The sequence below is a fragment of the Buteo buteo genome, chromosome 2, assembly GCF_964188355.1.
Source record: "Buteo buteo chromosome 2, bButBut1.hap1.1, whole genome shotgun sequence".
Taxonomy (NCBI): Eukaryota; Metazoa; Chordata; class Aves; order Accipitriformes; family Accipitridae; genus Buteo; species Buteo buteo.
The window spans coordinates 61802407-61830209 of NC_134172.1; the positions used below are offsets into that span (position 1 = coordinate 61802407).

General features: G+C 51.4%; 1 protein-coding gene across 1 annotated transcript in view; it reads left to right on the plus strand.

Annotated features, from left to right (window-relative positions):
• Positions 1-426: 426 nt before the first annotated feature.
• The window catches only part of LOC142037610 (uncharacterized), a 40326-nt gene continuing 12949 nt past the window's right edge, over positions 427-27803 (plus strand). The window contains exons 1-22 of the mRNA XM_075042073.1: positions 427-525; positions 1182-1238; positions 1962-1978; positions 2617-2782; positions 3534-3640; positions 4691-4918; positions 5983-6127; positions 6412-6558; positions 6746-6976; positions 8568-8761; positions 11009-11136; positions 11342-11511; positions 12328-13866; positions 14633-14788; positions 15186-15329; positions 16990-17167; positions 18381-18451; positions 19084-19171; positions 20484-20603; positions 21602-21675; positions 23017-23155; positions 23699-23792. Of these exons, the coding sequence (XP_074898174.1) occupies positions 427-525; positions 1182-1238; positions 1962-1978; positions 2617-2782; positions 3534-3640; positions 4691-4918; positions 5983-6127; positions 6412-6558; positions 6746-6976; positions 8568-8761; positions 11009-11136; positions 11342-11511; positions 12328-13866; positions 14633-14788; positions 15186-15329; positions 16990-17167; positions 18381-18451; positions 19084-19171; positions 20484-20603; positions 21602-21675; positions 23017-23155; positions 23699-23792 (4292 nt within the window). The remainder of the gene's footprint in view (positions 526-1181; positions 1239-1961; positions 1979-2616; positions 2783-3533; positions 3641-4690; positions 4919-5982; positions 6128-6411; positions 6559-6745; positions 6977-8567; positions 8762-11008; positions 11137-11341; positions 11512-12327; positions 13867-14632; positions 14789-15185; positions 15330-16989; positions 17168-18380; positions 18452-19083; positions 19172-20483; positions 20604-21601; positions 21676-23016; positions 23156-23698; positions 23793-27803) is intronic.

The following is a 27803-nucleotide window of genomic DNA, read 5'->3' on the forward strand; positions in this document are numbered from 1 at the left end:
CCCAGTGGCCCCAGACCCCGCCACCCGACCCTCGGGGCTTTCCTCGCGCTCCTTCTCTCCCAGCCTGCACCGGGGGCGCTTTTTGCCCCCAGCGTTCCGCGGGGCCCTTAACGGTCTCTGAGCGGAACGCGCTGGAGCGAGCGGCTGCCGGGGCGGCCTCTCCCCCGCGGCAGCACCGCAGCCCAAGGCCGCACCCTCAGCGAGGAGCGAGAAGCGAGGAGCGAGAAGCGAGAAGCGAAGCGCTGCCACAGAGCGGCCCCGAGCGAGCCCGGCTCTCCCGCCCGGCGCCCGGTCGCGCCCGGCCGGCAGGGTGAGCCGCTGCGCCCGCCGCGGCAGGCGCCTGAGCGCGGTCCGCCGGGGCAGGCCGCGGAGCAGCCCCCGCCGCGGGGCCCGTCAGGCGGCGGAGCCCGGCTGGAGAGCGGGGGCATGGCGGCGCGGAGCCAGGCCTCCCTGCGGCGCCGGCTGCAGAGCTCGGAGGAGGCGCAGCACCGGCAAGCGGTGCTGGTGCGGAAGCTGCAGGCGAAGGTGAGGAGCGGGGGCGCCGGCCCGGCGGGGAGCTGCCCGGGGCCGGGCCGCGGTGGCGGGGCCGGGGTGCCCGGGCCGCCCGCGCAGCGCTGAGAGGGGCCTCGGCGGCGGCGATGTCGGGGGGCGAAGGCGCGGCCCCAGCGGGGCCCTCCCCGGGGCGTTCCCCGGCGCTGCCGCGGGCGGGACGGCGCCGAGCCCGCAGCTCGGGGGAGGCCCCGGGAGCCGCCCTCCTCCGCCCGGCCCGGCCCGGCCCGCTGGGCGCCCGGCCCTGCCGCTGTCACCCTGGCGAGCCTCTCGTGAGGGCTTGTCCGTACGGAAAGAAAGATGCCCGGCTCGCAGGCGCCTTTGTTAGCAGGGGGCTGTCCCAGAGGCAGGAGCCGAGCCGGCGGGGGGGGTTTGGGGCGGCCCCGGGCCGAGGCAGGCAGCTCTTAGGATGAGCAGGTAGCAGTACGTGTAAAAGAAGCCCCGTCTCCGTTTCTTCCGTACGAGATAAAGTGAAGCTTCCCTGTATCGTAACGACTTGTAGTTGGCGGCATCGGCAGCGCTGTGAAACGCACTGTGCTTGGGCTGGAAAGACTTGGAGAAGAGCTAACGCGGGAGGAGCCGAGCCTGTGACAAGCTGCATTCGCTCATCTTCATTCTATGTCTCCGTCCAGGTCCTGCAGTACCGGACTCGGTGTCGAGAGTTGGAGCAGCAGCTGGCAGCAGGAGGGGTGAGTGTGCAGGTTGCCAACTAAAGACCGTGTCGGTAGGTAGCGTTTGTTACCGCGGGCCGAGGCAAGCTCCCCAAAGCAATGGCGGAGGGAAGCAAGATTTTGCTGCCTGAGGGTTTAAAGAAGCGCTGTAAGTTTGCCTGCGAGTGCTTTGTCCAGTTGCCGTTCTTGGAGGAGCCAGCGGTCCCAGAAATGCGGGTGCAGGAAACCCTGTGAAGGGGGATTTTAGTTTTGAGAAAGAGTGCTTTATTGCTGGCGTAACGTTTTGTCCTAGGGCTCAGGAGAGGGCTACACTGCCTGTTAGGTTCTATGGTCGCCTCTGAAAAAGAACGGGTTGAAACGTGGCATTTTGCAAGGCAAGAATGCTGGCGTTCAACATACGGCTGTGTGCTTTTCTTTCTGCTTCACGGCTAAAGTAAACCTAGGAAGAACAAAGGGTGGGAGAGTAGGAGAGCATTCCCAGGCTTCAAGTCGAAGTGAGCACTCACGGTTGTGAGCTAAGGAGACCTAGCTGCGAGAGTGCCACAGTGGGGGACTGAGGAGAGCTCAGTGGCATTGAGCGCCACCCTTCCCCTCCCTTGCTCTCCATAGTCACGACACTGTTAGGCCTGGAAGAAGCCACGAGCTCCTGAGCCACCCAAGCGAATGGAGCGGAAAGCGGTGGATGCTAACAGCAGTGAAGGCAAGACAAGAATTTGACTAAACTTTTCCTTTCTTCTGAAGGGGCCCCTTCCAGGCAGGTGGGAAGCCACGGAAGAGCAGAGCCTGGAGAAAGCACTGCTTCGGGTGGAAGAGGAGCAGCAAAGGTACAAGGAAGAAGCGTTCCCTCATACCTGGTATCCTGGATGCTCGTGGAAGTGAGGGAAAACCTGTCAGTGCTCCCTGGTCTCCCCAAGGGGAGCAGTTGGGCAAGCTGCTTTGAAAGGAGAAAGGTCCACAGTCTGTTTTCTGTGGTGCAGTAATAGTGTTGTGTGCTGAATGGCTCTGTTTGGAGCGGGGGGTTATTCCGGGTGACTTCCAAAGGTCCCTTTCCAGCCTAAATTATCCTGTGGTTCAGTAGGTGAGCGGGTCAGGAGAGTGCTAGAGAAAGGCGATGCCTCCAGCGATCAGACAGCACGAAGGGGAGGCGAGACATGAACTGTGGGCATCATCAAAGTAGAAGGGGAAAGGGAAATTGTAGGGGGAAGTAGAAGGCTTAAAGCAAGGAGAAGCAAATGAGTATGCCATCACAGCGAGATCTTAGTTAATCCTAGAAAGCACTTTTACTGCCTCTCAGTTTGACAACAAAGTCAGTGTTGAGGGAGTTGGGAAATCACGGAGACGCTGCTTGTGGATAGCAGTTGTTCAGTGACCTCATTGCTGTTTCTCCCTTTCCAAGGTGTGAGAATCTGGCAGAAGTGAACACTCTCCTGCAGGAGCGCCTCGATGAAGCGAATGAGGTTAATTCCGCCCTTAAAGAAGATGTTGGAAAACTGACGGTGGATTGGATGAGGGCCCGGGAGGAGCTGGAATTGAAGGAGAGCGAGTGGCGCGGTGAACGTGAGGTAAGGATGGGCGACGGGAATGTCAGACGCGATGCCAGGGTGGAATGAGAATGGGTTTTATTTCTGGCCTGGAGAACTTGCTGTGTGAAAGTCGTGGCACCATTGAGGATGTATTGGTGTTGATGAGCAGAAGACAGGGGTGTGAGATGGAGGAGTGTCAGCAGATTGTGGTGATGGAAGATGCCCGCGTGCTGTGACCGTACTGCTCGTTCTCAAAGGCAAATGCTTGCTGTTGCTGGGCACTGTAGGGCAGTGACCCATGAACGCTCGTCTGTTTTTTAATAGTTCCTAAATCTCTGCCTGCAGCAGTGGAGACCCAAGAGAGGTCTGTGTGTTTTCGGATTCAGGGTAGCCAACAGAAGAACAGGACAGGCCTCCCTTACCAATAGGCTGCTGTAAGCAAATCTGACACTGGTCTCGGAGGGGCTTGTTTTTGTCTTCCTCCACCGAGCCTGTTAGACACCTCTGCAAGGCGAGATGATGAATCGCGATCAGTTTGCTTTGTTGATACCCGCACCTGCAGGGGAGGCGTGGATGTTCCCTTCTTTGCAGTCAGGTGGCAGGTCTACTGAGGATGCCTCTGTGGTGGCTCTTCAGTCTTTGATGTGTCGTCATCCCCCTCCGCCCCCCCCCGTTGGAATAGTTCTTAAAGGAGACCCGGTGATGACGGTTGTACCCTCTCCTCTCTGAAAGGCTTGTACAGTGACAGCGAAGGCTAAATTGGCATTTCTTTTTGTCTTTGCCTGTTTAGCTTTATGACAGCTACCTAAGGGGTGAACGCAGCCGTCTACTCAGCCTGTGGCGTCAGGTGGTAACCTTCCGCTGTCATTTCCTGGAAATGAAGACTGCCACTGACCGGTGAGTCGAAGTGAAGGCTAGATCTCGTTGCAGAAGAAACACAGCTTCCCTTCACAGCTGCTTTTTGAGCCTTGATGTTACGCTAGCTGCGGCTAAAGATACAATTTCTCCTTTGGTAGTCTGAAGCGATGGCCTTAAGCATGCCTTAGGCTATATTCAGAATCATTTTGTTTGATGCTGGTTTTCAGATAAAGCTGAGGGGCTCAGGTTATAAGCAATGCAGAGGCCCTGAACAGGTGAACTTGGCTGTGGTGATGTTTGGGCATGTTAACACAGACACAGGCATATGTGGACGAGTTGGGAGAGACTCACCAAAGCTATGCATGCAGCATGTGGAGCGGTCCCCTTTTATAGAGTGGTCAAAATTTGCCTTAAATCTCACTGGCTTTCCTTTCCCACTGCTCCTGATGGAAAGATCATTCATGAATATGTATATATTTATTTTTTCCTTCTCATTTCCAGCTTACGTTTATCGTGGTCAGTTTGCATCCGCTTATTCCTGTACCAACACTGTTGAGAGAAAGAATAGCTTCCCTACCCTGCTATTACATTTCTCCAGTTGATTTTGCTTAGTTTGATCCCTCCCTTTTATGATTGTTTTCTTGTTCTTGGGCTCTCTGAGGTTGCTTTCTCACAGGTGCCTTCTGTGCAGAGAAGAAGAGCGTAGCCTAACAGTAAATTCTTCTGGTGTCAGCATGCAGTTTCAAACTCTGGGTTACTGTCAGCCATTTACCTTATTTGGTGATAAGCTTTCCTTAATGCGTAGAGTATGCCTAACCCGCTAGTTAATTCTCGAAGCCTTCTGGCTGTTCCATACATTTCCTCTTCTCTCTGGGGAGAAAATAGATTCATTCCTCAATCGTCAAATAGACCCATTGCCCAAGGGTCAAGATGTGTCCTGATCCCAAAGTGTCAGATGAATGATTCGTCCCCAGCGAAGATGTCGTCTTTCCTGCCAGCTTTTACTGTTGCGCAATTACATGCTTCGGAAGCGAGTCAGCTGAGAAAGGTGGTGGTGTGAACGTTACCTCTTTCTTGATTCTTTTTCAGAGATTTGTCAGAGCTGAAGGCAGAGCAAATGAGGCTTTCTGGATCTCTACTTGTAAACTGCTCCCGCCTAAACTGTGGCGTACGGCCCCGGGAACCCGTTACGCTGGGTAGACCTGTCCTCAAGGATCAGGCACAGCAGCAAGCGGAAGAGGAAATAAGCCAGAAGACTTGGGAAGCGATGCACTTACAAGTCGAAGGGGACCCGGAGAAGAAGGAGCTTCAGGACAGGTGAATGTGTTTTCAACTTTGCTGTTAGCAGCGTTATCTTCTGTGGGTGCTTGTTGGATTCATAGGATGGGCTGTGTTCATGTTTAAAACGCACCCATTCTGCACAGCCTTGTTCCTGTCCCTAGTCAAACTATTGCCTTCAACAGAACGGATAGAAAAAACCGTCTGACAGACAGAAGCTCTTGTGAGTAAGGCAGGACTGGAAAAGAGATGGCGTATTACAATGTTTTTGCTGTTAACTGATTCTTGGTGAGAAATGGAGACCAGCGTAAAGAGAGCCGTGTCTCTTGTACGGCCCTTTTGCTACCCAAGGCTGTGCTAAAGGAGTTGGGAGGAATTTGCCCAGGACCATCATATGCAATGTAGCCCCTCCGTACTGCCGTTTCCACGCTAGACTGAGCGCAGAAGGCCTTTGGGGCAAGGAGTGCCATTTTGCAACATCACACATACTAACCTGAATCATCCTGTGATTATTAGTTTGGGAAATTCGTACACATCTCCCCAGATAGATTGCCAACTCTTTGATCGGTTCACTGCTGAAGGCAAAAGTAATTGTGGGACTCTTAAGGTGGACTTTAAAAGTCTGTCTTACCCAAAGAAGAACTTTGGAAAGTCTCGTGTCCAACGTATGAAAGAGGAGAGGGAGAACTCCCAGGCGGGAAGCTGTTAGCTACCTGAAAGGCGGTTGTAGCGAGGTGGGTGTGGGTCTCTTTTCCCGAGTAACAAGTGATAGGACGAGAGGAAACGGCCTCAAGTTGTGCCAGGGGAGGCTTAGATTGGATCTTAGGAAAAATTTCTTCACCGAAAGGGTTGTCAAGCATTGGGACAGGCTGCCCAGGGAAGTGGTTGAGCCACCATCCTTGGAGGTATTTTGAAGACCTGTAGAGTGTGGTGCTTAGGGAACGCGGTTTAGTGGTGGACTTGGCAGCGTTAGGTTTACGGTTGGACTCGATGATCTCAAAGGTCTTTTCCAGCCTAAACGATTCTATGATTCTATCCTCGTGGTTTTGGAAATGAGAATGTTTTTTACGTTAAAAACTTGTTTGTCTTTCCCCTTCTCCTAGACTGAAGGACTTAGCTGCGCTTGAAGGAGAACACTCATTATTACAGAGCGAGTTGGTAGTCGCAAGAGAGATGCTGGAGGAATCGCACCTTCAGAGGGATCTGCTGAAGCAAGAGAAACACGAGCTTACCGTGGCACTGGAAAAGGTATGGTCACCTTATTCCGAGGCAGCACTTGTGGGAGAGGCAGTTGTGATAGCAAGACCACCGCAGATGCTGTTTCTGGCAGTAGAAGACAGGGACAATGTTGTTGTCCTTCTTGGAAAATGGTGATCAGACCACAGAGGCTCTCCGGTATAGTTAGTGCCCACGTGCTTGTTGGGAACGCTGAACTGGGAGTGTGCCAGAGACACAACAGGGGATCTGGAGTTGCTGCTTGAGGTCGGGGATTTTCCTGTCTTTGTTGTCATGTTGTTCTTTTGTCTCTTCAGGCAGAGCAGTCAGTAGCAGAGTTGACAGGGGCTCAGAATAAGCTGACTGCTGAAATAGCCGATCTACACGTTGCAGCAGCGAACATGAGCAGCATCAATGAAGCTCTTGCGTTGGATAAGGTGCAGCTGAACAAACTTGTGTTGCAGGTGAGCAGAGTTGTCAAAGATCTTGCCAGGCGTTTGTCTCCAGCTGCTGCTGCTTCTCAGACTTCTTGCCTTCGGACAGTGTGACTGTCTGAATATGGAAACGTTGCTCTTTTCTCTGTCCAAGCCAAAGCTCCTCCAGAGTAAATCTTACAGTTATTTTATTTCCTCTGTGCTTCTGTGATTGTAGCTGGAGCAAGAGCATGACGTTCTGTCAGGCAAAGTGGATGAGCTGGAGAGAGCAAAGATCTCTGGCCAGGAGAAGCTGAGCTTATGTGAAAGAGCAAATGAGGCGCTGAGCGCAGAGAAAGCCCACCTGGAGCAGCTGCTGAAGAAAGCAGAGGAGCAACAGGAGGGGCTACAGGCAGAGCTGAGGATGCTGGCAGAGGAGAAGGCAGAAACCCAAGAGAAACTCAATGAGGTGAGACCACAAACCTGGTGCTTTCTGGGTGGGCTTTTGGCTGCTTGGCTCAGTGAAGCTGTATCTGTTGGATTCTGCAGTGTTTTTTGTCAAGGAGACACTTGGTAGCGCTGGGGGTCAGGCGGCGTTGTTTACTTCCTTCTGGAAATGTGTTGATGGCTTGCAGAGCTGTTGTGCAATTCTCTGGGTCGTCCTCTGCTTCTACAGATTCCTTTAATCCACCTGTCTGTGTTGGCCTCTTTTTTGGCTTTTGATAAGCTGCAGAGAGGTGATTTGCCTTGCCCACGAATCTGCGTGAGGCTACTACTCTCCACATGCGTCGAAAGAAGCAAACAGGGTAGCTCTTCACCCATTTTCTGAGGCCAAAACCCCCCGGGGCTGCATGTTTCTATTTATGCTTTTTGTTGTGAAGTCTGCAACTTTCCAAGCTCGGCTTGTTGGGGCCTAGAGGGCGGGACGAAGCGGCAAGTCAGTGTCTGCTGTCTTGTACTGCTAAGAACGGGAATGACATCCTGAAATGGTTGAAACTGTATTTTACCACCTACAGGCCGCTTTGAATTGCTAGATCCTCATTAGGCTTTGAGGGAGAAGCTGAGAAAGAGGTGATCCCAGAAGACTGTTTACTCTGGACTAACTGGTTTTGGTAGAGTGGAAAAAGAGCTTGGGAGAATTGCATCGCTGGAGGAGACTAGGGAGTTTGCCATCATTTCAGTGTCGGCTTCCTAATGTACAGTCTTAGGTCTTATGGGGTAACTTTGAGAGGAGACTTGGTTGTTTCTGATGGTCTGTTCTCTGTTAGGCAGTCTTAGTTTTGGAGTACGTGGTCTGTTTGGCAAATACCCATCAGAGGTGTATTGGCATCACTGCAGAAGAAAGCTGAAAAATCACGGTTAGTCTTCAGGCTTGAATGCCAGCAAGGTCTATTGGACAACTTGTTTGTGTAAGACAAGTAAACAGTATTGTTGACATGAACTACTGTCCAAGTAGAGTCTACCATCTCTTTGGCCACACCAGCCGGACTTCCGTAAATCACTAAATGACACTGCTCACCACAAGGGCTGTTTCCCTGCCAAGGATCACCTCATTGCATCCAGCTGCTGTACACACTGAAGTAGGTGCGTGGTGGTGTTTTGTGACAAGGTGACGCTTTGATGTTGGTTTTTCTTCTTCTAGAAGGAGAAACCATGTGTATTTCCGCTTTGTTCGGCGAGCAAAGTTGCTCTTGCTCAACGGTTCCTGAAAATTTCCAGCACTGGCATAGATTCTGATAGAATTTTAGTTTACAAGGTGGCAGTTGTGGAAGATGTGGTATTTTTGCGTGAAAAGATGTAGTCTGGGGTGTGTATGTTTGTCCTGAGGGGGCCGTCTGGTCCCAGGCAACCCAGTAGGGCCTTACACATCGCTTTCAGGTTAACAGCCCTCGTGCCTTTTGGCAGCCCAGGGTGTTAGGGCGGCATGAAGCAGATGCTCTTAAACTTTCAGGCCAGAGTGCCGGAGCTCTTTCTCCTCTAGCTGATTCAGAAGTGGCACTGGCTGGCTCTGCACAGAACTCCAGAGAAAGGACTCTAACTGTATTTTGTCCTGCTTTCAGGTTCACCGCCAGCAAGAGTCAGCTAGCAGTGGTCTGGAGCAGTTGCGGCAGGAGTCCTCTCGCCAAGGGCAGGCACTGGCCAACGTCTCCAAAGAGAAGGAATTGCTGGTGCACGAGAAGGCTGCCCTAGAGGTGCAACTGGCAGCCACGGAGCGGGACAGACGAGGCCTTGCAGAGCAGCTGGCAGAGGCCAGGTAAAGGCAGGGGGGAGACCCTAGGCAGGAGATTATTTAATGTCTGTAATTATAGAGGTGATAATCATTACCCGAGGATTCATTGCATCCTGTATGCTTTTCAGCTGTTTTCACCTTCCATGGACAGAAAATGGAAGAATCTCGAGAAAAAAAAACAAACAAACAAACAAAACCCCAAACCAGTACAGCATGGTTGGAATGTTATTTTTCTGACAGCTAAAGCTAACAAAGCTCTCCTGAGCCTGGGGCTCATGTTTATGCCCCCTTGCACGTTCCTGTGTGAAGTCCAAAGCAAGCCAGCGTTAATTCCTCAGTATCTGGTACCTTGGCTCTGCATTGAGTAGTAATTAAACCATGCAGATGTTTACTGAAACCCAAAGCTTCTCTCTGGTTTTGGTTTCTCGTTCTGCGCGTTTGAACTTGGATCTTTCCTTATCAAGTAGTTTGACAGGGGATCTTCAGAATTCAAGGCTATTACGTAGGGACATTGCGAGTAGGACACTGCCATTTAGGGTGAAGCTAGAGGCTCGTGCTGAAAATCTTGAGGGCCTACTGTTTCTAGTCTAACTCTTGTTACCTGTGGTGCAGGACCTAGAGTTGGTTACACCAGCAGCAGGGAAACCTCTTTTGAATGCTCGCCAGTCTGCGGGAATTGTTGCCCATCATTGCTGTGTGGGTCCGGTACTCCCTACCACGTGCTGTTTTGAGATAGACATCATGGAGGAGTTTATGCAGGGAAGGAACAAGATCTTGTCCTTCTGCTGGGTCAGGTTTCTAAGATCACGTGTGACAAGTTCTGCTTTTAAAAAGAAACAACCCCAAACTACCCAACGTATCGAGATGTTTGTCCTCCTCTCAGGTCTTTTTTAGAAGACTCCTGGCCTTGCAGAGCTGTACAAATGCGAGATTGTTTGTCATGCTTCTTGACTTTTACGCCTTACCACTCCAGAGTATGTTGTCAGCAAGGCTGATAAACACCATTTTGACTCAGTCTGTTTCTTGAGAGCTGCTGCTGCTGCTTCTGAGCTCCAGCTCCTCTTATTTCATCCAGCTGAATTATGTTCTGCCAATTATTGGGCTGCAGCAACTATTCTTGCCAGATGTTGTTCTCAAGAGCCTGTTGTTGTCGTCACAACAGTTTGGACTCTTATCTTCTCTGTTCTGTTTTAGAGACTGACTTTGGTTTATCCTTAAAATGGAGCATACTTACTTTGGACTGCCAGAGATTGGCGTAGTCAGAAATATGTGCTTGTTCTCCTTCTTGAAGATACATCCTACATCGTCCATCAAAGCAGTGAAATCCTACTGTTGCGGGTCTTATTGTTGTACCACTCGGGTGCCCCTTTACCCTGAAGGATGTTCTCCTGGTTGCACGCCTGTTCTAGTGAGGCAGTGCTGTGTATGGTAGGAACCTGGCCCACAGGACGCCGTGTTAGATCAGGGAGGCAACTTCAGCTCCTGGTTGCAGAGTCCTGTGTGTCGTACGCAGCAGTCGGTTGAAGTCTATGGATGTAACAGTTTGCCTCCGCAGTACTACAACTTCCATTTTAAAGAGCGGCAAGTCATTGGGGCTACTGCCTGCTTAGTTAGCAAGGCTTAGAGAAAAGTAGCAAGTTTTTCTGGTGAACTTCCAAGAGTTTAAACTGGAGGCTACCTGTCTCTCCTTTCAGGTAGTCCTTGTTTAGGTAAAATCTGGTTCAGATTTCTTACAAATGCTGCTTACAAGCATGAGATTTTACTCTGTCATCTGATGTATTGCTTTAGTCCCTTTGAAATATAGGGAGTCTGGAAGATCACCTCCCTGTACGTACACTACGAACAGCATCAAAAAGTCACGAGTCAGCCAGGGAGATACTCTTACTCTGTGCCCCTGCTGAGCAACCTGGAAGTGACGATGAGCAAAGGGCTGTTAGCAGAGGCTGGGCTTTTGCTTGCTGGCACAGACTCTGTGAGCACAGCTACCCGTGCGTCATAGATCAGACAATAGCAATTTCAGATTTGGCTATGGAGATCAAATTCGGCTGGGCTTTCTGTGTTACGCTAGGTCATAAGTAAAGCCTGGACATTCCCTCGGAGGGGCCTGCATTACTTTTTTAAATGGCAGAAATATGCCTTCTGTATACCAGTTTCCGTGCAACCCATTTTCCGTACTGCAGGGTAGGGATCTTGAAGCAGTTCCTACTGGACTAACTCCCTGTGGGCGTCAGGAGCAAGAAACTCATTTCTCTCCGTATTGGCGTCTTGTAGGTCCGGGAGGGAGGCCCTGGAATCCAGCCTGCTTGAGGCTCAGCAGCGCTTATGTCAGCTGGAGATCGCCAGGAGTCAGCTTGAACTCCAACTTCAGACAGTCAGGCAGGCCAAGGAGGTGATACAAGGTGAGAGCCTCATGTGCTTTGTTTCTGGTGATCCCCCTGCTTAGGGAGGATGGTATAAAAACAGCTCTCTGTCTGCAGTGCTTCTAAGGAGTGAAGGAGCTGGGGACAGATCCCTCCTACACTGAAATTCAGATGGCTTAAGGTTAGTGAAGCCAGAACCGCTGTTTGTGTAGGCCCTGAATCTTGCCATTTGTCACGTTTGCAGGGGAAGTGAAGTGCCTTCAATGTGAGCTGGAAGCAGAGAGATCTCTCATGAAGCAGGAACGGGAAAACATGGCGCAGCAGCTCTTGCGGACAGAAGAGCAGTATAACGATACCCTCAAGCTTCGGGAAACGGATCACGAAGTGGAAATAAACAAGCTCCTGCAAGAGCTGGTAGGAAACAATATGCTTCTGAAGTCTTGAGGCAAGCTTTGTGGGCTAGCTTTAGAAGAATAATAGCCCGAGCGTGTGAAATGGCAGCAAGCGTCTGTCATAGGCCACACGTTGCCAGGCCAGGCAGCAGAGCCAACGGCTCGCACTTGAAAGCACGTGAAGACCCACGGGACTATGCCGGGACAGTAAATGCAAGCCACGGATTCCGTGTGGGCCTAAGACGAGTTGAGCAGAAGGTTGGGTGGTCCCCACCCAAGGCGTGGCAGTACAGGGGTAGGATCTTACCAGACTCCTGTCTACCGTGAAGTAGACTCCTAACTTTCCTGCCAACTGCAGTCGTGGGAACTTTGTTCCTTTCTTTCTGTCCTTTCCCGGTTGACAGAGGTGTTATCTTTGGGCTTAAAGCATACAGAACAGATGGAACAGCCCCTTGTTCCTGGTACTTGAGCTCGTGGCCCGTCTTGTGACTAGGGCATTGGGGTGCTGGCCCCTTTCTCACCCTGCAGTCCATCTGCATCTTTTCCTTGATGAGAATGGAGTTGAGCTTTGAAAATAGCGGCTCTGAGACTAGAGAGAAATCCCGTAGGCGAGAGGTGCTAGGAAACAGGCAGCCGCCAGAGAGGGGAAGGTAACATCTCCTCTTCTTCCACCAGCTGACCCTCCTTTTAAGTTCCTTGATAGGACATGATTTATGGAGGGCACAAAGCCACTACTGTGCGCTGTGGAGGTGGGGGTTTGTGGGAGGGATGAAGCTTCCCATTTTTTTGAGAAGCTTGGCTGGGACTCCATCCTGAAGTCTTCTTCTCCCCTCATCAGGCAAGCGAGCGGGAAGGGCACCATTCAGAGCTACAGGAGATGCTGGAGCAGTGGGAAAAGGAGAAGGCAGAGGCAGAAAGGGAGCACGAGAAGCAGCTGTTTGATATGAAGCAACAGGCAAGGAGCTATGCGGAAAAAACAGAAGAACAGATGAATGTCTTGCACAGAGACTTAGAATACACTACAGCAATACTGAAAGAAAAGGATTTAATGATTGAATCTCAGAAGGAACTGATTGAGACCTTCCAAAAACAAGAGCAAGACTCTGGACAGCAGAAGGAAATTCTGCAGCAGCTTCAAGTGGCACTGAAGGAAAAAGAACAAGAAATGTTATCCCTTAGAAAGCAATGTGAGGCGTGGAAGGAAAAGGAGGAAAAGCGTGAAGCTGAGCAAACAAATCTCCAAGCAACAAAGCTGACTCTGAAAGAAAGAGAGGAAAAGATAGAGGTTCTGGAGGAAGCTCTCTCTAAGCTTCAACAGCAAAAGGAGGAGGCAGCGATGCAGACCAAAGCCATACAGCAAAAACTAGAATACGCTGCATCTTCTCTGGAAGCGAGAGATCAAGAGATAGTGTCTTTGCAAGAGCACGTCCAGGAGCTTCGAGAGCAGAAGGAGTTAGAAGGCAAGCAGGCCAAGAGTCTAGAGCAGGATCTAGACAAAATGAGCCAAATCTTGAAGGAGAACCATTTGGAGTTCCTCAGGCAGACAGAGCAAATGAACATGTTCCGGCTTCGTGAAGAAAGCACGAAAGCAGCACTAACATCATGCCAGCAGCAAGTGGATCTGCTTGAGCAAGCGGTGAGGAAGAGAGATGAAGACAATGAAACTCTCATGCAAAAAGTCCAGCGCCAAGAAGAAGAACTGAAGACCTTGCAGAATCTCCAGCTGCAGCTAACCAAGAAGAATGAAGAGGTTAGGCATGGCAGAGAGCCAGAGAAGCTCCTGGAAGAAGCCTTGCATGAGAAGGAGCAAGAGACCAAGGCTGAAGGTGAACTCAAAGAGTTAGAAGAGGAAGTAAGAGCTCTTCGGGAAGATCTCCAGCCTGTTCAGCCGACTCTGACAAAGAAGGATGAAGAGATCAAGAACCACAGAGACAGAGTCGGGTACTTAGAGAAGACTCTGAGAGAGAGAGAACAAGAGCTTAGGAGGCAGAGTGAGCTCTTGAAACAATTAACATCAGCTTTGCGATGGAAGGCTGGCGGGGAGACCCTGCAGAAACAAATCCAGAAACTCCAGAAATGGGAGGAAGAGGAAGCAGAGAAGAGGCGAGTTCTCCAGGAGAGAGACCGTTCCTTGCAAAGACAGAAGGAGCTAACGCAACAACTGGAGGATGAGCGGAAAGCCAAGGGGGAAGAGTTGGAGCGCACGATTGCTATTTTGAAGCAGACCGAGAGCAGAGAAGTCAAATGGAAAGAGAAGGCACAAGCACTGACTCTTGCCCTTACCAAGAGTGAAATGGCCAATGGGACTCTGAGGAAAGACATAGCCATCCTGCAGAGCATGGTTTCGGAGAGGGACACGGACCGGTTTCATCATCAGGTAGGCAGTGTGACTGATCGTCAGTCAACTAAAATGTCTAGAAAGGATTCTAATGATGATGCCCATAAAGATACGGGAATATATAGTCCCATAAATACATGACCTGCTTGGCCACAGAAACTGCGGTTGTAGCCAGCAGGCTTGCCTGTCTGCGTAGCTCAAGGCATTCACCTGCTGAAATGTTTTCTGTCAGCCCCCGAACTACTGAAAGAACTACGGAGCTTGCTGTTAGAATTACCCCAAGCCCAAACGTTGGGGATGGGTAACTGGTTCTGTCCTGTGTAGGCAAGCTTAGCCGACGTGTCGTGGTTGGGGTTTGGCATGGAAAGGAAGGGGCACAGTTGACCAAACTAAGGGACTGACCTTAGCAGAATTTTGTAACGATGGTTGCACAGCAGCTACGCTGACGATGCTTAGAGGATGCTTTCAGAGATGTCGATTTCGGAGGTACAGCTTTTCCAGTGTCTTAAAAATAACAGCATTCGTACCGTTGCCCGATCAGGCGAAGGGCTTCATTGCGCATTCAGGATGTACTTGTGCTGCGGTCCAAAAGGCCGGAAGGCAAATCTGTGTGGATTTCCCCACGGCAATCGGGAGGAGGGCCCCTAGGAAGAGAGTGTGTTGTTCTGGCCCGTCAAGCAGGAGGAGCAGAAGGGACTTGGCACTGTCCGTTCCTGAGCCCAGTCACTCTCCCTGACTTGTCGATTCTGTCCGTCCTAACCTTTATGGGGCACCAGCTCACATAAACTCCTCTCTGTATACCCAGCAGGCTATTGCAGAAGGGGAGCAGCTATCATGGCTCTCGGAGAAGAGGCTTCTGTCACAGCAGCTGGAATGTCTGCAGCGAGCAGTTGCAAGACTGGAACTGGAGAAGGCGGAGCTGAAGCAACTCAATGCTGAGCTCAGGAGGACTCTCGAGCAGGTAAAACAGGCTTTCGCTGTGTCTGCAAAGCCTCACGGTCCTCTGGATCACACCCCATTTCCACAGACAGCACTTTGGAGTCCTCTGCTTGTTTCCTTCCCTCTCCCACTTCCCCCTGTGGACGCACGCTTTTGTATTTTCTCTCTCTTCTGGCCCGCCGTTGCCTTCACAAATGCGCATGTGCTCCGGTCCCACCCTTCTTGCCCCAGTGTCCCCATACACGCACGTTTGACGCTCTTGTGTCAGGAGCTGTTTCCTCTTGCTCTTTCTGTTCCATAGCCTACTTGGAGTGCTTTTTGCCCGCAGCATTCTCTGGGGCAATTAGCAGCCTCTGAGCAGAGCAGAAATCTCCTTGCCATGATGTCCAGAGCTCCTTTTGCTCCTTGTTTGGTGGCAGGTTTCTATGACCCTTTCTCCTATTACCAACGTGCAGGTGGAACGTGAGCGGAGGAGACTGAAGAGATACCACAGTGGTCGGATGCTGCCAGATGCCTGCGGATTTTCGCTTGCTGACCAGCACAAGATGGCTGCTTCTAGACAGGTGAGAACAGAATCTTCCTTGGTGGGAGGAGGGTCTGGCCATACAGAGGAACAGTGGCAAATCCCAGTGGCAGCATCCCCCCAGTATAGACCCAAGAGAAGTGGAACGTAGACCATGGCCCTGGCCAAACTGGAGACCAAAAGGAAATCCTTGCATTTTCTTCACAGGAGGAGTCTCACGCTCGCTGCAGTCGTCGATTAGCTGAGTTGCAGAACCAGGTGAGGAGTAGGAAAGCTCTCGTCAAAAGCTGCCGTGGCTGTACTGAGGGGCACAGCTTTGCACGATGCTACAGCCCGAGTTTTGTTTGGCTGTCGGGAAGTGAGTACGCCAGGCAGTGGAAATACCCAGTCAGTCAGACACATCTGTTGGCCATGGCCAAACATCATGCACCTAGGTCTAAGTCTCTGGCTTGCCTAGAGGTCAGGCGTGGTGGGAGAGGGATTGGAGGAAGTGCAGAGAACTGGCAGTCGCCTCAATATAGAGAAGATTCTAAGGATGTTCCCCTTGAGTCTTACTCATCTTGTTGACAGCTTCCATTTTCCCTTGACTCCGTTAACGGTAGAGCTTGCACTCTATCAGAGCTCCAGGGATCTGAGGCAGCGCCAGAGCTTACAGCCTTCGGGCAACCGTTAGTCTCCTATTGCTATGCTGTGCTAATCATGATCCCAGTATCGGACCGAGTCGGAGACCTAAGCACAGCCTGGACGCTTGTTTTATCAGTGTAAGAATGTACATCCCAGCTCCTGAACCCTATCGCATCCCTTGACAGCGGTACTGGCAGTAGCAGCAGTCACCAGGCTCCTCTTCCACGTGCTTTTAAGGGTCTGGTACGCCCTGGACTCCCTGAGGAGGTGAATCTCTGCAGGTGTTCAGGGCAAACTGCCTGTAAGATGTATGCGAGTAAAGTACACGGTGCTCAGCTCTGGCAAGTGAGCCGAGCATACCGCTGAAACCATCAAGTTATACCTTAAAAGGGTGTTTTCACCAGGAAGCCTCAGCGCCTGAAGTTCTGTTGCTACAGATAACGGATTGAACCCCCTTCCCCCGTGACGGTTGTGTCTGCCTGCACTGTGGACCTGCCTGCAGTTGCCAGGAAATAATAAGAGTTTGAGGATTTTGAAGGCCTCAGCAGTCCTTTAAGGCTCCTTTGCCCCCTGGGCTATGTTCATCAGATTATGCTCTGCTCATTCGTGAAATGCTCTGAAGTTAGGAAGAGTGAGAGTTTTCTCCCGTTTCATGTGCTAGCTGTCAGGTCCCTAAAGTAGATCGTAACAGAACAGTTCTTCACTACCTTGTGTAAGCAGCAGTCCTCCTGCTGAGGAGAAAGCATGTGGAACTAAGGTGGCAGTAGCCCAAATCTCTCCTTTGAAAAAAAAGGGTTGGGTTACGAAATCCTGTAGAAACCTCTCTCTTTAATATGCATGTCATGTCTCGGTGTTGTGCCTTGTGAATGGTATGCCAGAAAGAAACTCGGAATTGTCGGTAATCTGAGCTCAGTTCAGGGTGGCTCTGGCAACCTGTTACTTCCCATTCCCCAAGGACAACGTGTTTGTCAGGGCTGGAGTTGGAGGGTGCGTCTTTCCTGACGGCCGCATCTGTGGAGCTGCGGATGGTCCTAAGAGCGTGGGCTTGTCTGAGCTCGGCCTTTTGCCTCTTTCAGGTGTCCCTTCTGCAGACGCAGCTGGCAGAAGAACGAAAATACAAGCAGGACTATATCGAGTGCTGTGCCAAGACCAGCCAGGAGCTGTCAGACCTTCACCAAGAGCTGTCTCGCTCCTTAGCAGCTGTGGTCAGGGAGCCCAAAGCTGCTGTTCTGGAAGCAGAGGCTCGGAAGCTGGGTCAGCCTCTCTGAACCTTCTTTTCCTGTAGAGGAGCAGCTGCAGCATCCCGGCGTTCCGGCCTGGTGCCCTTCCCGGAAACGTCTTATGTTTTGCTGTGGGAAATGGGGGTACATCTGTTCTGTTTGCGTTGGGAAGCATTTCCTAGCGACACGGATTTTAAAAATTATTTTTTTTAATAAAAGAGATTTTGCAGGACTGCCCTTTTCCAACGGGGGTGTATTGGTTCTGTTTACGTTCGCAAGCATTGCCTAGTGCCAGCGATGTTTAAAATTTTTTTTTATCAAAGAGATTTTGCAGGACTGCACTTTTTTAGTGGGAAGAAGCAAGGGCTAGGCAAGCCTGGGGCTTAGGCAAAGCTTGTGCAAGTGAAAAAGAGAGTATAAGTAAGCTGTTCCGAGCTGCTGTATGATGTAACCTCTTGAGTTCGGAAGGGCTCTTCCCTGGGCCGAGAGAGGGAAACCCGGAGGTGGGAGCAAGAGGAAGGGGTGAAGGGCGCAGGCCAGGGATGGGAGGTGGGGCGAGAGCGCGGCGGTTTTTTCCTCCCTTTCCTCCCTTTTTCCGTCTTTTCCTTCCTTTTTCCTTCCGTGCTTTGGCACAAGGAGCGCCGGTCCTCTCCCGAGGTGATTTGCTTTCAGCTTTGTTGCTGCGACAGCCAGCCTGAGGGACAGCTCGGTTGTTCTCCGAAGGGAGGGCGGGGGTCACAAACGCCAGCCCTTGCCAAGCTGGAGGCAGGGGATGGGATGGGATGGGATGGGATGGGATGGGATGGGATGGGATGGGATGGGATGGGATGGGATGGGGCTGAGGCGGGCCTGAGGCGGGCCTGAGGCGGGGCTGAGGCGGGCCTGAGGCCGACTGAGGCGGGACTGAGGCGGGACTGAGGCCGGCTGAGGCGGGACTGAGGCGGGACTGAGGCGAGGCGAGGCGGGCTGAGGCGGGGACTGAGGCGAGGCGAGGCGGGCTGAGGCGGGGCTGAGGCGGGGCTGAGGCGGGCTGAGGCGAGGCGGGCCTGAGGCGGGCCTGAGGCGGGCCTGAGGCGGGCCTGAGGCGGGCCTGAGGCGGGCCTGAGGCGGGCCTGAGGCGGGCCTGAGGCGGGCCTGAGGCGGGCCTGAGGCGGGCCTGAGGCGGGCCTGAGGCGGGCCTGAGGCGAGGCGAGGCGGGCCTGAGGCGGGACCGGCGGGTCTGACGGCGGTTCTCGTCTCCCCGGCAGTGACGGTTGTCAGCGGGCTCATCATGGTGCTGCTTTTCTTCTCGGAGCTGCAGTACTACCTCACCAAGGAGGTGAGTGAGTGGCGGCGGCGGCGGCGGAGGCCCGGCCCGGCCCGGCCCCGCGGTGCTGCTTCTGGCCGGGGCGGCCCTGCGGCCCGGGGCGGCCTGCCGTGCCCCCGCACCCCCGCCGAGCCGCCGCCTCCTCCGCCGCCTCCTCCTCCGCCGCCTCCTCCGCCGCCTCCTGCGGGCTGCCCACGCGGCAGCTTCACCCGCCGCAGATCTGCGTGGGGTTTTTTTCTTTCTCCGAGCTGGTGGCCTTGAGGCCGGGAGCGGGCTGCCCTCCCCCGAAAGCCGCTTGGCGCCAAGGGTGGCTTGTGGCTTCCTGTACCGCGGTGGCAGGAGAGCGTCTCAAAGGCTCTTCTCGCTGCCTCTGCCGCCTACGAGCAGGCCATGCAAAGGAAAGCAAGGAAGCGCGGGAGCCCCCGTCCCCACCCCAGGTTCTAAGATTCCCAAGTTACTACCTTTCTTAAAAGAAAGCGTTAGAAATGGCAAGCGCTTGGCTGCGGTGGGAGGCAGCAGCTCAGGTGTCTCTTGAATCCCACCTCTTAAAAATCAGCTGGTGAGCCAGAGCAGTCGAGGGAAAGAAAGAGGCCTTTTGATGGGCTTCCAAGTGAAAGGACTCTCCGTTTTTCCCTTGTTCCTAGGTTCATCCGGAACTGCGCCTTGGCAAATCAAGGGGAGCTAAACCGAAGATCAGTCTCGATGTTCTTCTTCCGCACGTGCCTTGTGCTTGTGAGTCAGCCTTCTGAACGTTGGGGATAATTTGCATACTTGCCGAGGGCCCGACAGGCTCGGTGTGCCCGGTGCTTCCGAGTGCTGCGCTGCTGCCTGGGCCACGGGCAGGGAGGAATTGGTGATCCCTGGTGGTTACGCAGCGGTTCCAGCCAGGCCCGCTGGGCGCTTAAACCGGCGCTTCCAGGCAGGCTGTATTACCTTTTGAGATGATACGTGAGGCTAAGGTATAAACCCGCTTACGTTTCTGTTCGGTGTGGTGCTTTGTCAGAGAGCTCGGTCGTACTGAAAACGCTGGCACAGCGTTCGGTGTTCGCTTGGGACTCGAGATTGGACTGTACTGTTGTTGAAACGCTTTAGAGTCTCCTTGGGAAGTTACTTGGCGAGGCGCAACTTTTCCGTGGTTTTTGTACTTCAGTTCTGACTGTAACGCCAACGCCACGTGATAACCTTTGCCCCGAGTTTTTAAAACCGGAGTGAGCCTTGATAGTCGGGTTACCTTTTAACTAAATTCAAAACAAAGCTGCAGGGTGAAGTGACGAAAAATTTTGCAAGTCTTCCTGCGTACCGCTGCTGTGCACGTTATCCGACTGTGCGCTAATCTTCCCTGCCTCTTGTTCTGTTGCGGTAATTCCTTTGGGTAGTGCGTTGGGCTCTAATTGTAGTGAGTCTGACTTCCTCGTGACCCCCCGAGATATTGTTGGTCTTTGCCTTCCTCACATTTAAAAGGGCGCGGGAAGGCCAGAGAGTTTGGAAGCCCCTGCTGTTTTGTGCAGAGAAGCTGTCAGTCTTCTAAGAGAGCGTGTAGCCGGCAAGTGCATCACGGTGCTTCGATACCAGGCCGAGACGCCAGACCTTCTCCGTCTTCTTTGTGAAAAGGGGTCACGAGGAAATGTGCTGATGGGGAAGGGGGAAGGGTGAGGGGGTAGAGGTAGGAGGCAGCTTTCAACCAATTTGAAGCTTAACTCCTGTACTCCTGGGAATGGTTATGGGCTTTGAGGGGTTTGGTTTTGGTTTCTTTTGCCTTAAGTGTATTACCTCTCAGGGTAACGCTTTCTGGGCAGCTGGAAACCGTCCTTCTGGTGCACCAAACCCAACCCCGTATTTGGAAGGGTCGTTCAGGGTGCCGCAACGTGCGTTTTATTCCCTGTACGTCACTTGTCCCCAGCCATACGCCCTCTTCCGCTTTGGCGCGTTCTTACCGCCCTCGCTGAAAGAGTCTGTATTTTCACTGGCTGAATGCTTCCTCAGCCTGCCGCAGGCTGTAACAAACGTGTGTTTATAGACCGCTTTCCTTGCTCACTGATTTCAGATTTGAGCATCGATGCCAGGGACGTAGCAGGAGAGCAGCGGCTGGATGTAGAGCACAATCCGTTTAAACAACGTTTGGATAAAGCTGGCAATCATGTGAGTCCGGAGGCCGAGAGACACGGTAAGGTGCTATTCTGCTTTTCTTGGGTGGACGCTCTTGTCGTCTTTCCATCACCGTATGCCTGCTTTGAGATTCACGGGAACAAGTGACAGCTGAAGAGCATTTAAAGACCCCAAACTTTTGAAGAGTTTATAGCACGCAGATCTATTAAACTGGCCGATCAGGCGAACTCCTGTTATACTGGCAGCTTTTGCGAGGCAGATCTCTGCCTAGTCCCTCTGAAATGGCGACGAGGACTCACGGATGCATTTCAGGAATAAAGCTGCTGTGTGAATGGTCTTTTACGACTAGGAATCAAGCAGCTGTTCTGGCAAAACTTGGCTTTGGTTGTGCCTTTAAATCACAGTGGGCTGGCAAACGGGACGACCTGGTTAGAGGAAAGAGCCTCTCTCCAGTCGAGGGAAGGCTCCAGTGACTCGACCCTTAAGCCCAAGTTTGCACCTTACTGCATTCACTTTGTGTGTGTTAATGCCTACCTAGATAAATGTATTTTAGTTGGTTTATCGGTTACAGGTTGTAGTAAGTGGTCCTTGGCTACATAAACCTCTCCTTTCCATTCGTTTTGTGTTATGACTCATCGTTGGGCTTCGATACAAACCAGAAACGATTCTGGCAAAGTGTTGCAATCTAAGAGTAATACTGTCCCAACTTTTCCTTTCCAAAGCACGAGCTCCTTATTACTTTTTCTGGGAGATGGTGTAGTTCTACGTGTCGGCACGAGCTGAATTTGTTGATTTGTATCGCTCGGATTGAACTTTTCTGTTCTTGAAGTTGCAAGGCTAAACTAAGCCAAGAGCTGAACGATTGGTAGGTACGGGAGTTTCTCCTGCTGCCATGGGAATGTGGTGATAGTGCTGTTACTGCCGTGTTCACTTAGCAGCCTTTCTGTATTCAGAGGTTGTGGCGTGACAAATGTAACGCCCGGGGACAAAACCAGCTGTTCTGTATCTAATTCTCTGTTAACGCATGTAGGCCTCCTGCCTTACTTGTATTGCCAGTCTCCGTTGGCATTACTCCGTTGGAAGCGGTTGCTCTGGCTCCTTGTGTGATCGATGGAGAGGAGGAGAAACTCGTAAGGAGCAAACGGTCTTGCCTGGAAGAGGCATTTCAAAAGAGATCAGATGCATTGCAGGCAACAAGCAATTTCTTCTGCTGTCTGGAGAAAGCACGCGGCTAGTTTGGTTTCCATCACCCGTGTTGCAGGTTAGGTCAGAAGCATCCACCCGTCTTCATTCAACTCTACGATTATCAGTTTCCGTTAGTAACGCTGACCTTCAGTCAGTTACGTAAATGGCAGCTGTAGCAGTATTGACCTTAAATTTAGTAAAGCATACCCAAATTTTACGGAGTAGCATCTGGAGGCTTTTCCTGATCGTAGTTACATTAAAATAGTTAATAGCTGAATGATTTCTGTGGTAGGTTGCATTCTGTGCTTGGGATGTCGTCTTAGTCCTTTGCATTGAATGACAAGAAATGATTGAATTCTTTATTGGCGGCTCTTATCGTTTCCTTCCTTTTACCGTGGACAGAGTTTTCCAATTTCACGCATCGTATCTGCGTGCAAGTTGAGGACCGTGTTAACGGCAAGAAACCCTGCGTGTAGAGTTCTATGCACTGCAGTTTCTTTGTAGTATCCAGACTGTGTGCATTCCCTCTGGATGCTGTCTCTGCGACAGCTCAACAGGCAGCTAGTGATTCCATTTAAAAAGCTGTTACTGGTTGCTGTGTCTTGAAAGAGTCCGGGTATCGTACAGGTGTTCTCGTTGAAGTGGTGGGAATCATGGCTTTGACAAAGCGTCGCGATTATTTAGCTGTATTCTTCCCGACGCTGTCTTTGAGTGTAATGACGAGATTAAAAGCCGTACCGCTTTTTGAACAATGAATTCTTAAGTGCGCTTTCAGCTGCTTTGAATGTTGGGAGCTTTAGAAAGAAAGTCTCGCACGGTTGTTTACTAATGGGGATATTTTCCTAAAAGCTCTTATTTGCTTGAGTGTCACTGCCGTAGAGTATGTGATTAAAGAAATAAGGGTAATGACTGATTTTGATGCCCATTTCATGGTTTCCAGTTAAAATCTCTTTTTTTCTGTGGCTCGTACGAAATACAGACATGTTTAATACTCGCTTCCGTCCGCCTGTTAGACCCCCCGGTCTCCACAGACAGGGCCCTGATAACGTTTTATCCCCTCAGCAGTGTCTGACTATGTACCTTGTCCCCTTCCCCAGCGTTAGTGATCCAAGGAGCCACCTTTTCAAGGCTTATAGAGGGTAGTGCAGCCGTGCCTGGATAGTGAGCCTTAGAGGGCTTTTGTTAGGCAAGAGACTTGGTCCTGTCCTTCAGGGTTTGTGCGTTGAAACGGCCTGCTTTTAAGGGGGCCTCTTATAATAAGAGCCAATGTTTTTGTCCCTCTTCAGCCTTCTGCACGTAAGACCATGAATTGCCACGAGTTTGTGCCCCAGCCGTACTGCGGCTGCGCGTTCAGCACGCACATGGCACAGACATTGTCAGAATCGTTAAGTCACGAAGCAGGTCGAAATTCCTTGGAGACTTCTAGTGAGCAGGGGTTAACGTGTGTGCCTTGTCAGCATTGTCGTCCTGGAGGACTGGGTGCCAATTTTCCATTCGGGAGACTCTCGCTCTGATCTCGTTTCACGACAAGGTATAACCGTGTTCCCTACCCGTCTTGGGACAGGATTCTGCGTTGTGCACTGTTGACTGCCGTTGACTGCTATTTAAAATTTTGTTTGTGTAACAGGTCCTGTTATGCGCGACATTGTCTGAAGTAGACAATGTTTTAACAAAGCCTTTAGGCAAGTAACATCTGATCAGCGCTCCAGCGAGGCTTACAGATAGCCGGTTCTTGCTCTGGAGGGTGCGTTTGAGATGCCAAATGCCACTCTGCTTCTTGGTCTTACTTCGCACCTCAACAGGCTCTGCGCGTACCGTTTCAGGTGGGCTTTGGGTGCAGGACGCGCAGCTTCCGACACAGAATCATTGCGTTCGTGTGTGGAACAGTTGTTGCGCACAGAACGGAACAAGAGTACGAGACAGCGTTTCTAGTCACGCCTCGTCGCTTTGCATCCTCTTTTGTCTTAGAGCTGGGGAAAGAAGAAGAAAAAGTGTTTGATCCCAGTTCTTTGGATGCGGATCACTGCGAGAGCTGTTACGGGGCAGAGCCGGAGGACGTGCGGTAACCTTTACACCTTTTTGTATCTTCTTAGCGCTTGAATGAATACAGTTGTGTTGCACGCGTGTTTTTTTCCAAAGCGTCTGTGAAGGTCTGTGCAATGAAATCCTCCTGGGCCCGTGTTCAGAGAATGATGAGGACCGTTGTGGTTTTGGTCTGCCTTTGGAAGCTGCACTCACGATTGTTCAGACCGTGCAGAGTTAGGTTGTCTATAGTTTGTGCACGTGCCTGTTTAAGGGCAGCGCAAATTGCGCTACCTTTGCAGCAGCACCAAGGCTGTATCTCATCAAACAGAATCTTTTCTGGGGTTATTTGGTGTCCAGAGGGGAGCTGTGTAAATTATTTCACCATTCCGTGAGCCGTCTTGGAATGAAACCTGGTTATGGCTTTGCCTTCTCACTTCTGCTGCAGGCTTTGCATCCTTACGGGAGCAAAGACCAGGCATTTATCGCTCACACAAACAACGGTTGTCATTTGGTGTTTCTCGTTCCTCCTACCTGCAAAGAATTCTTCTGTAAGAAGGGATCTGTGGTAGCCCATAGGTTCTGGACTATCCCTCGCTATTATTGTCTCTGTAGTGACTTGGTCTGTCCCATCTGTCAAGTTGCGTCCTTCCGCAGAGGTGTTTCCATCTTGAGGGATTCATGATTCCAGGCTTCGGCTTTTTCTTTGGTCCAGAAAAAACCACAGAAGCGAAGAAAGAAAACTCAGTCTCCATCAGTCGAGGACACCGTTTCAGTGTGGAGGAGATCCAAATCCTGTGGCAGATGGCCTGTACAGTATTCCTTCCATAGAGGGTGTTTTGTGTGAGCTCGTTCTTAACTTCTGTCCCAAAGTAGTCACTGGGCTGTAATCCGTCAGAGCTCAAGTCGTACCAGTTGCTGGCAATGCCTAACGTTTGCCAAGCAGCCACCTGGAGGCTCTCCGTACCTTCCATAGCTTCTCCATACCACGAAACATGCTGTTGTAGAAGCCCCGCCAGGGCTGTAGCGTGTGGCAAAGTGGATCGAAACTGCTGTGTGAAGGATTCAGAGGCCCATCTCTGAGGAGGTGTAAGTCTATGACAGTTGTTGGTTAGTCATGCAGAGTGGTGAATATATGTGAACGGTCTTCCGAAACAAACAAAAAAGGAGGTTACTTAACCTCCTTTGAGGTATGTCGTCCAAACATACGTTTTTTTCCTGCCGCCCCCCCCATCCTTCCAGGTGTTCGCCTTTGTTGGGATCTTGCAGCAGAAGGAACAAAACAGCCTCGTGGTACGCTGCCTTCTCTGTGCATCAGGTGTGACAAAAGAAGCACAGGACCGATTAAGAACAAAAACTTGTTACCCAGCTTTGAATGTCAACATGTTGTGAATGTAAACCTCGAGTGCACTTCTGGATAGCTTTGGTTGCTCCTAAAATGGCCTCTCTGTTCCCTTAAGAAGTGGGAAAGAGTCTAACTATAACCAGCATTGTTACCTGGCATGCTACTTTAGAGCTGGCTTAACATATATGGGCATGCCACTGTGTTCTTCCTTTTAGTGGTTAATTCCTGCCTTTTTGTTTCTCTGTTGCGCTTTAAATGATTGCTTGTCCATATCTTAGCCCTTTGGCTAGCTAGGGAGTCATTTTATATGGCCTAGAAAGCACACTGGCAAAGCTGTTGCTCTTCCCCTTTTTGGTACGAGTTTTAAGTGCTGCTCTGTCCGAATCTGTGTGTCTTTTCATTGTAAGGATCGGAGTATTTCTCTCTTCTCTCCTGCTCTGCTCGTTTTTGCAGTGCACGCTGTTGAGAGTCAGTGTTGCCGTCTCCTTCCCCCCCGGCCCGCCCCCAAGCCGTTTTAACTAGAGGGCTAACTAATTTCTGTTACTTGCTGTGCCCATCAATCTCCTTTGGGAGGAGCTGTTGATCTAGGCTGGGAGCTGAGAAGAGTTCCTGAAAGCTGAAAGGAGAGCCGTGCCAGGTCACTCTTCTGCGGTAAAGGAGGTCACCAGATGGAAAAGGTTGAGAATCTTTGTCTTAAACGATTTTAACGTATCAGTGTTGGAGGTAATGCGTTGGGGGATTATTAGTTGCTCTGTGCAGATAATGTAGTTGCGGAGGACGTGGTGACGTGTTGGAGCGACTTCTGCCTGTTGAAGTCGTCGGATGGGGTGATGATCTCACTTAATCTCATCAGCCTTACAGAAGTCCAGATAGACGACGTTTGTAGCTCTTCCCTCGTCCACTCGTCCCATCCTAGAAGGCCGCTGGGTTGGCCAGGCAGGACTTGCCCTTGGTGAAGCCCTGCTGGCTGCCTCGAATCACCTCCCTGTCCAACACGTGCCTTAGCATGGCTTCTAGGAGGATCTGTTCCATGACCTTCCCAGGCACAGAGGTGAGGCTGACCAGTCGGTAGTTCTCAGGGTCCTCCTTTCTACCTTTTTTAAAAATGGGTGTCATGCTTCCCTTTTTCCAGTCAGCAGGGACTTCACCCGACTGCCGTGACTTTCCAAATATCATGGAGAGCGGCTTGGCAACTCCATCGGCCAGTTCCCTCAGGACTCTGGGATGCATCTCGTCAGGTCCCATGGACGCATGTATGTTCAGGTTCCTCAGGTGGTCATGAACCTGATCTTTGCTGGAGGAGGGCCTTTGCTGCCCTAGTCTCCGTCTTGCGGTCCACCCACTGGAGAGGTGTGGGAAGAGAGGCTGCCGGTGAAGACTGAGGCAAAAAAGTTGTTGAGTACCTCAGCCTTCTCCTTGTCCCTTGTAACCAGTTTGCCAGTCTTGCTCATCGGGGGGGTGCGCTTTCTTTGACCTTCCTTTTCGGGCTGACATACCTGTAGAAGCCCTTCTTGTTATTCTTTGCATCCCTTGCCAGGTTCAGTTCCAGCCACGCCTTGGCCTTCCTGGTTAGATAGCTTATTAGGGATACTAATGTCATTTTAGGGATAATGTCAATAGGGGAAGGTAATGTCATTTTACAGAAACGCAGCTGATTTGCTCTAAGAGTAGGACCGGTATGGGCAACGGTTAGAAGAATGGCAGGGTGCAGGAGCATGCTGCAGGGTGATCTTCGTTTATATAAAGATGGGCAATCTGTGTCCTTCTGCAGCCCTGGCACTCTCCTGCCTTTATGTATTACTTCCGTTTTTCTCGCTCTTGCATATACATATGGCTTTCTCCTACCGGTGCTGTCTCCTGAAGCATGCTTGGGTGGACTACATTTTGGTGGAAGATGAGGTGGACTTGGGGTTGAGGTCGAGAGGAACAGCTTGTGCCGTTACTTGCCAGCAGAGACCAAAACAGCCCGGCCTGGGGACTGATGCATCACTCATTCTTTGGGCTAGCTGGGGCTTTAACTGATAGCCTGTAGGAAAAAGAGACTCGATCCTGATGGTGCTTTTTTTACGACCCTTTGTAAGCACTGTCAGGCCCCCCACAAGTGAGTGGGCAGGGCTACACTGATACGGTTCACTGAACTCCTGGTTTAGTAGCCTTTCCTGTTCCTCGCTAATGAAAGGACGTTTGCTGTGTTTGTTTCCTGCTAGGTGGTAAGGACTAACCCGTTTTCAGTGACACAACATGAGAAGATAGCCACCGGGCTACTGGGAGACCAGGGTCTGCCTGGTGTATTTGCGCTATATGAACTTTTGCCCATGGTGGTGAAGCTGACAGAGGAACACAGGTAAGAGACATTTCAATCTATATCATCACCCTCCATTGATTTTTGCCGTTTTGCATAGCTTAAGACTCCAACCTCGCTTAGACGCAACAGTGCAAATGCCTGAAAGCCATCCAAGCCCCTTTCCGGTCGGTGGAGGGGAAGAGGCACTCCCAGATGCCCTCCTTCTCCGTGTGAACATCTGAAAGGGACTGGGGTTTTTCTGGTACTACCTGAAGCGTTTTAATCCAACTAGCCATTTGAGGACGATTCTTTGAGCAGAGCACCTTCGTTTTCCTGCCGAACTGCTGGAGTAGGTCCACAGTGCAGGCAGACACAACCGTCACAGGGGGAAGGGGGTTCAATCCGTTATCTGTAGCAACAGA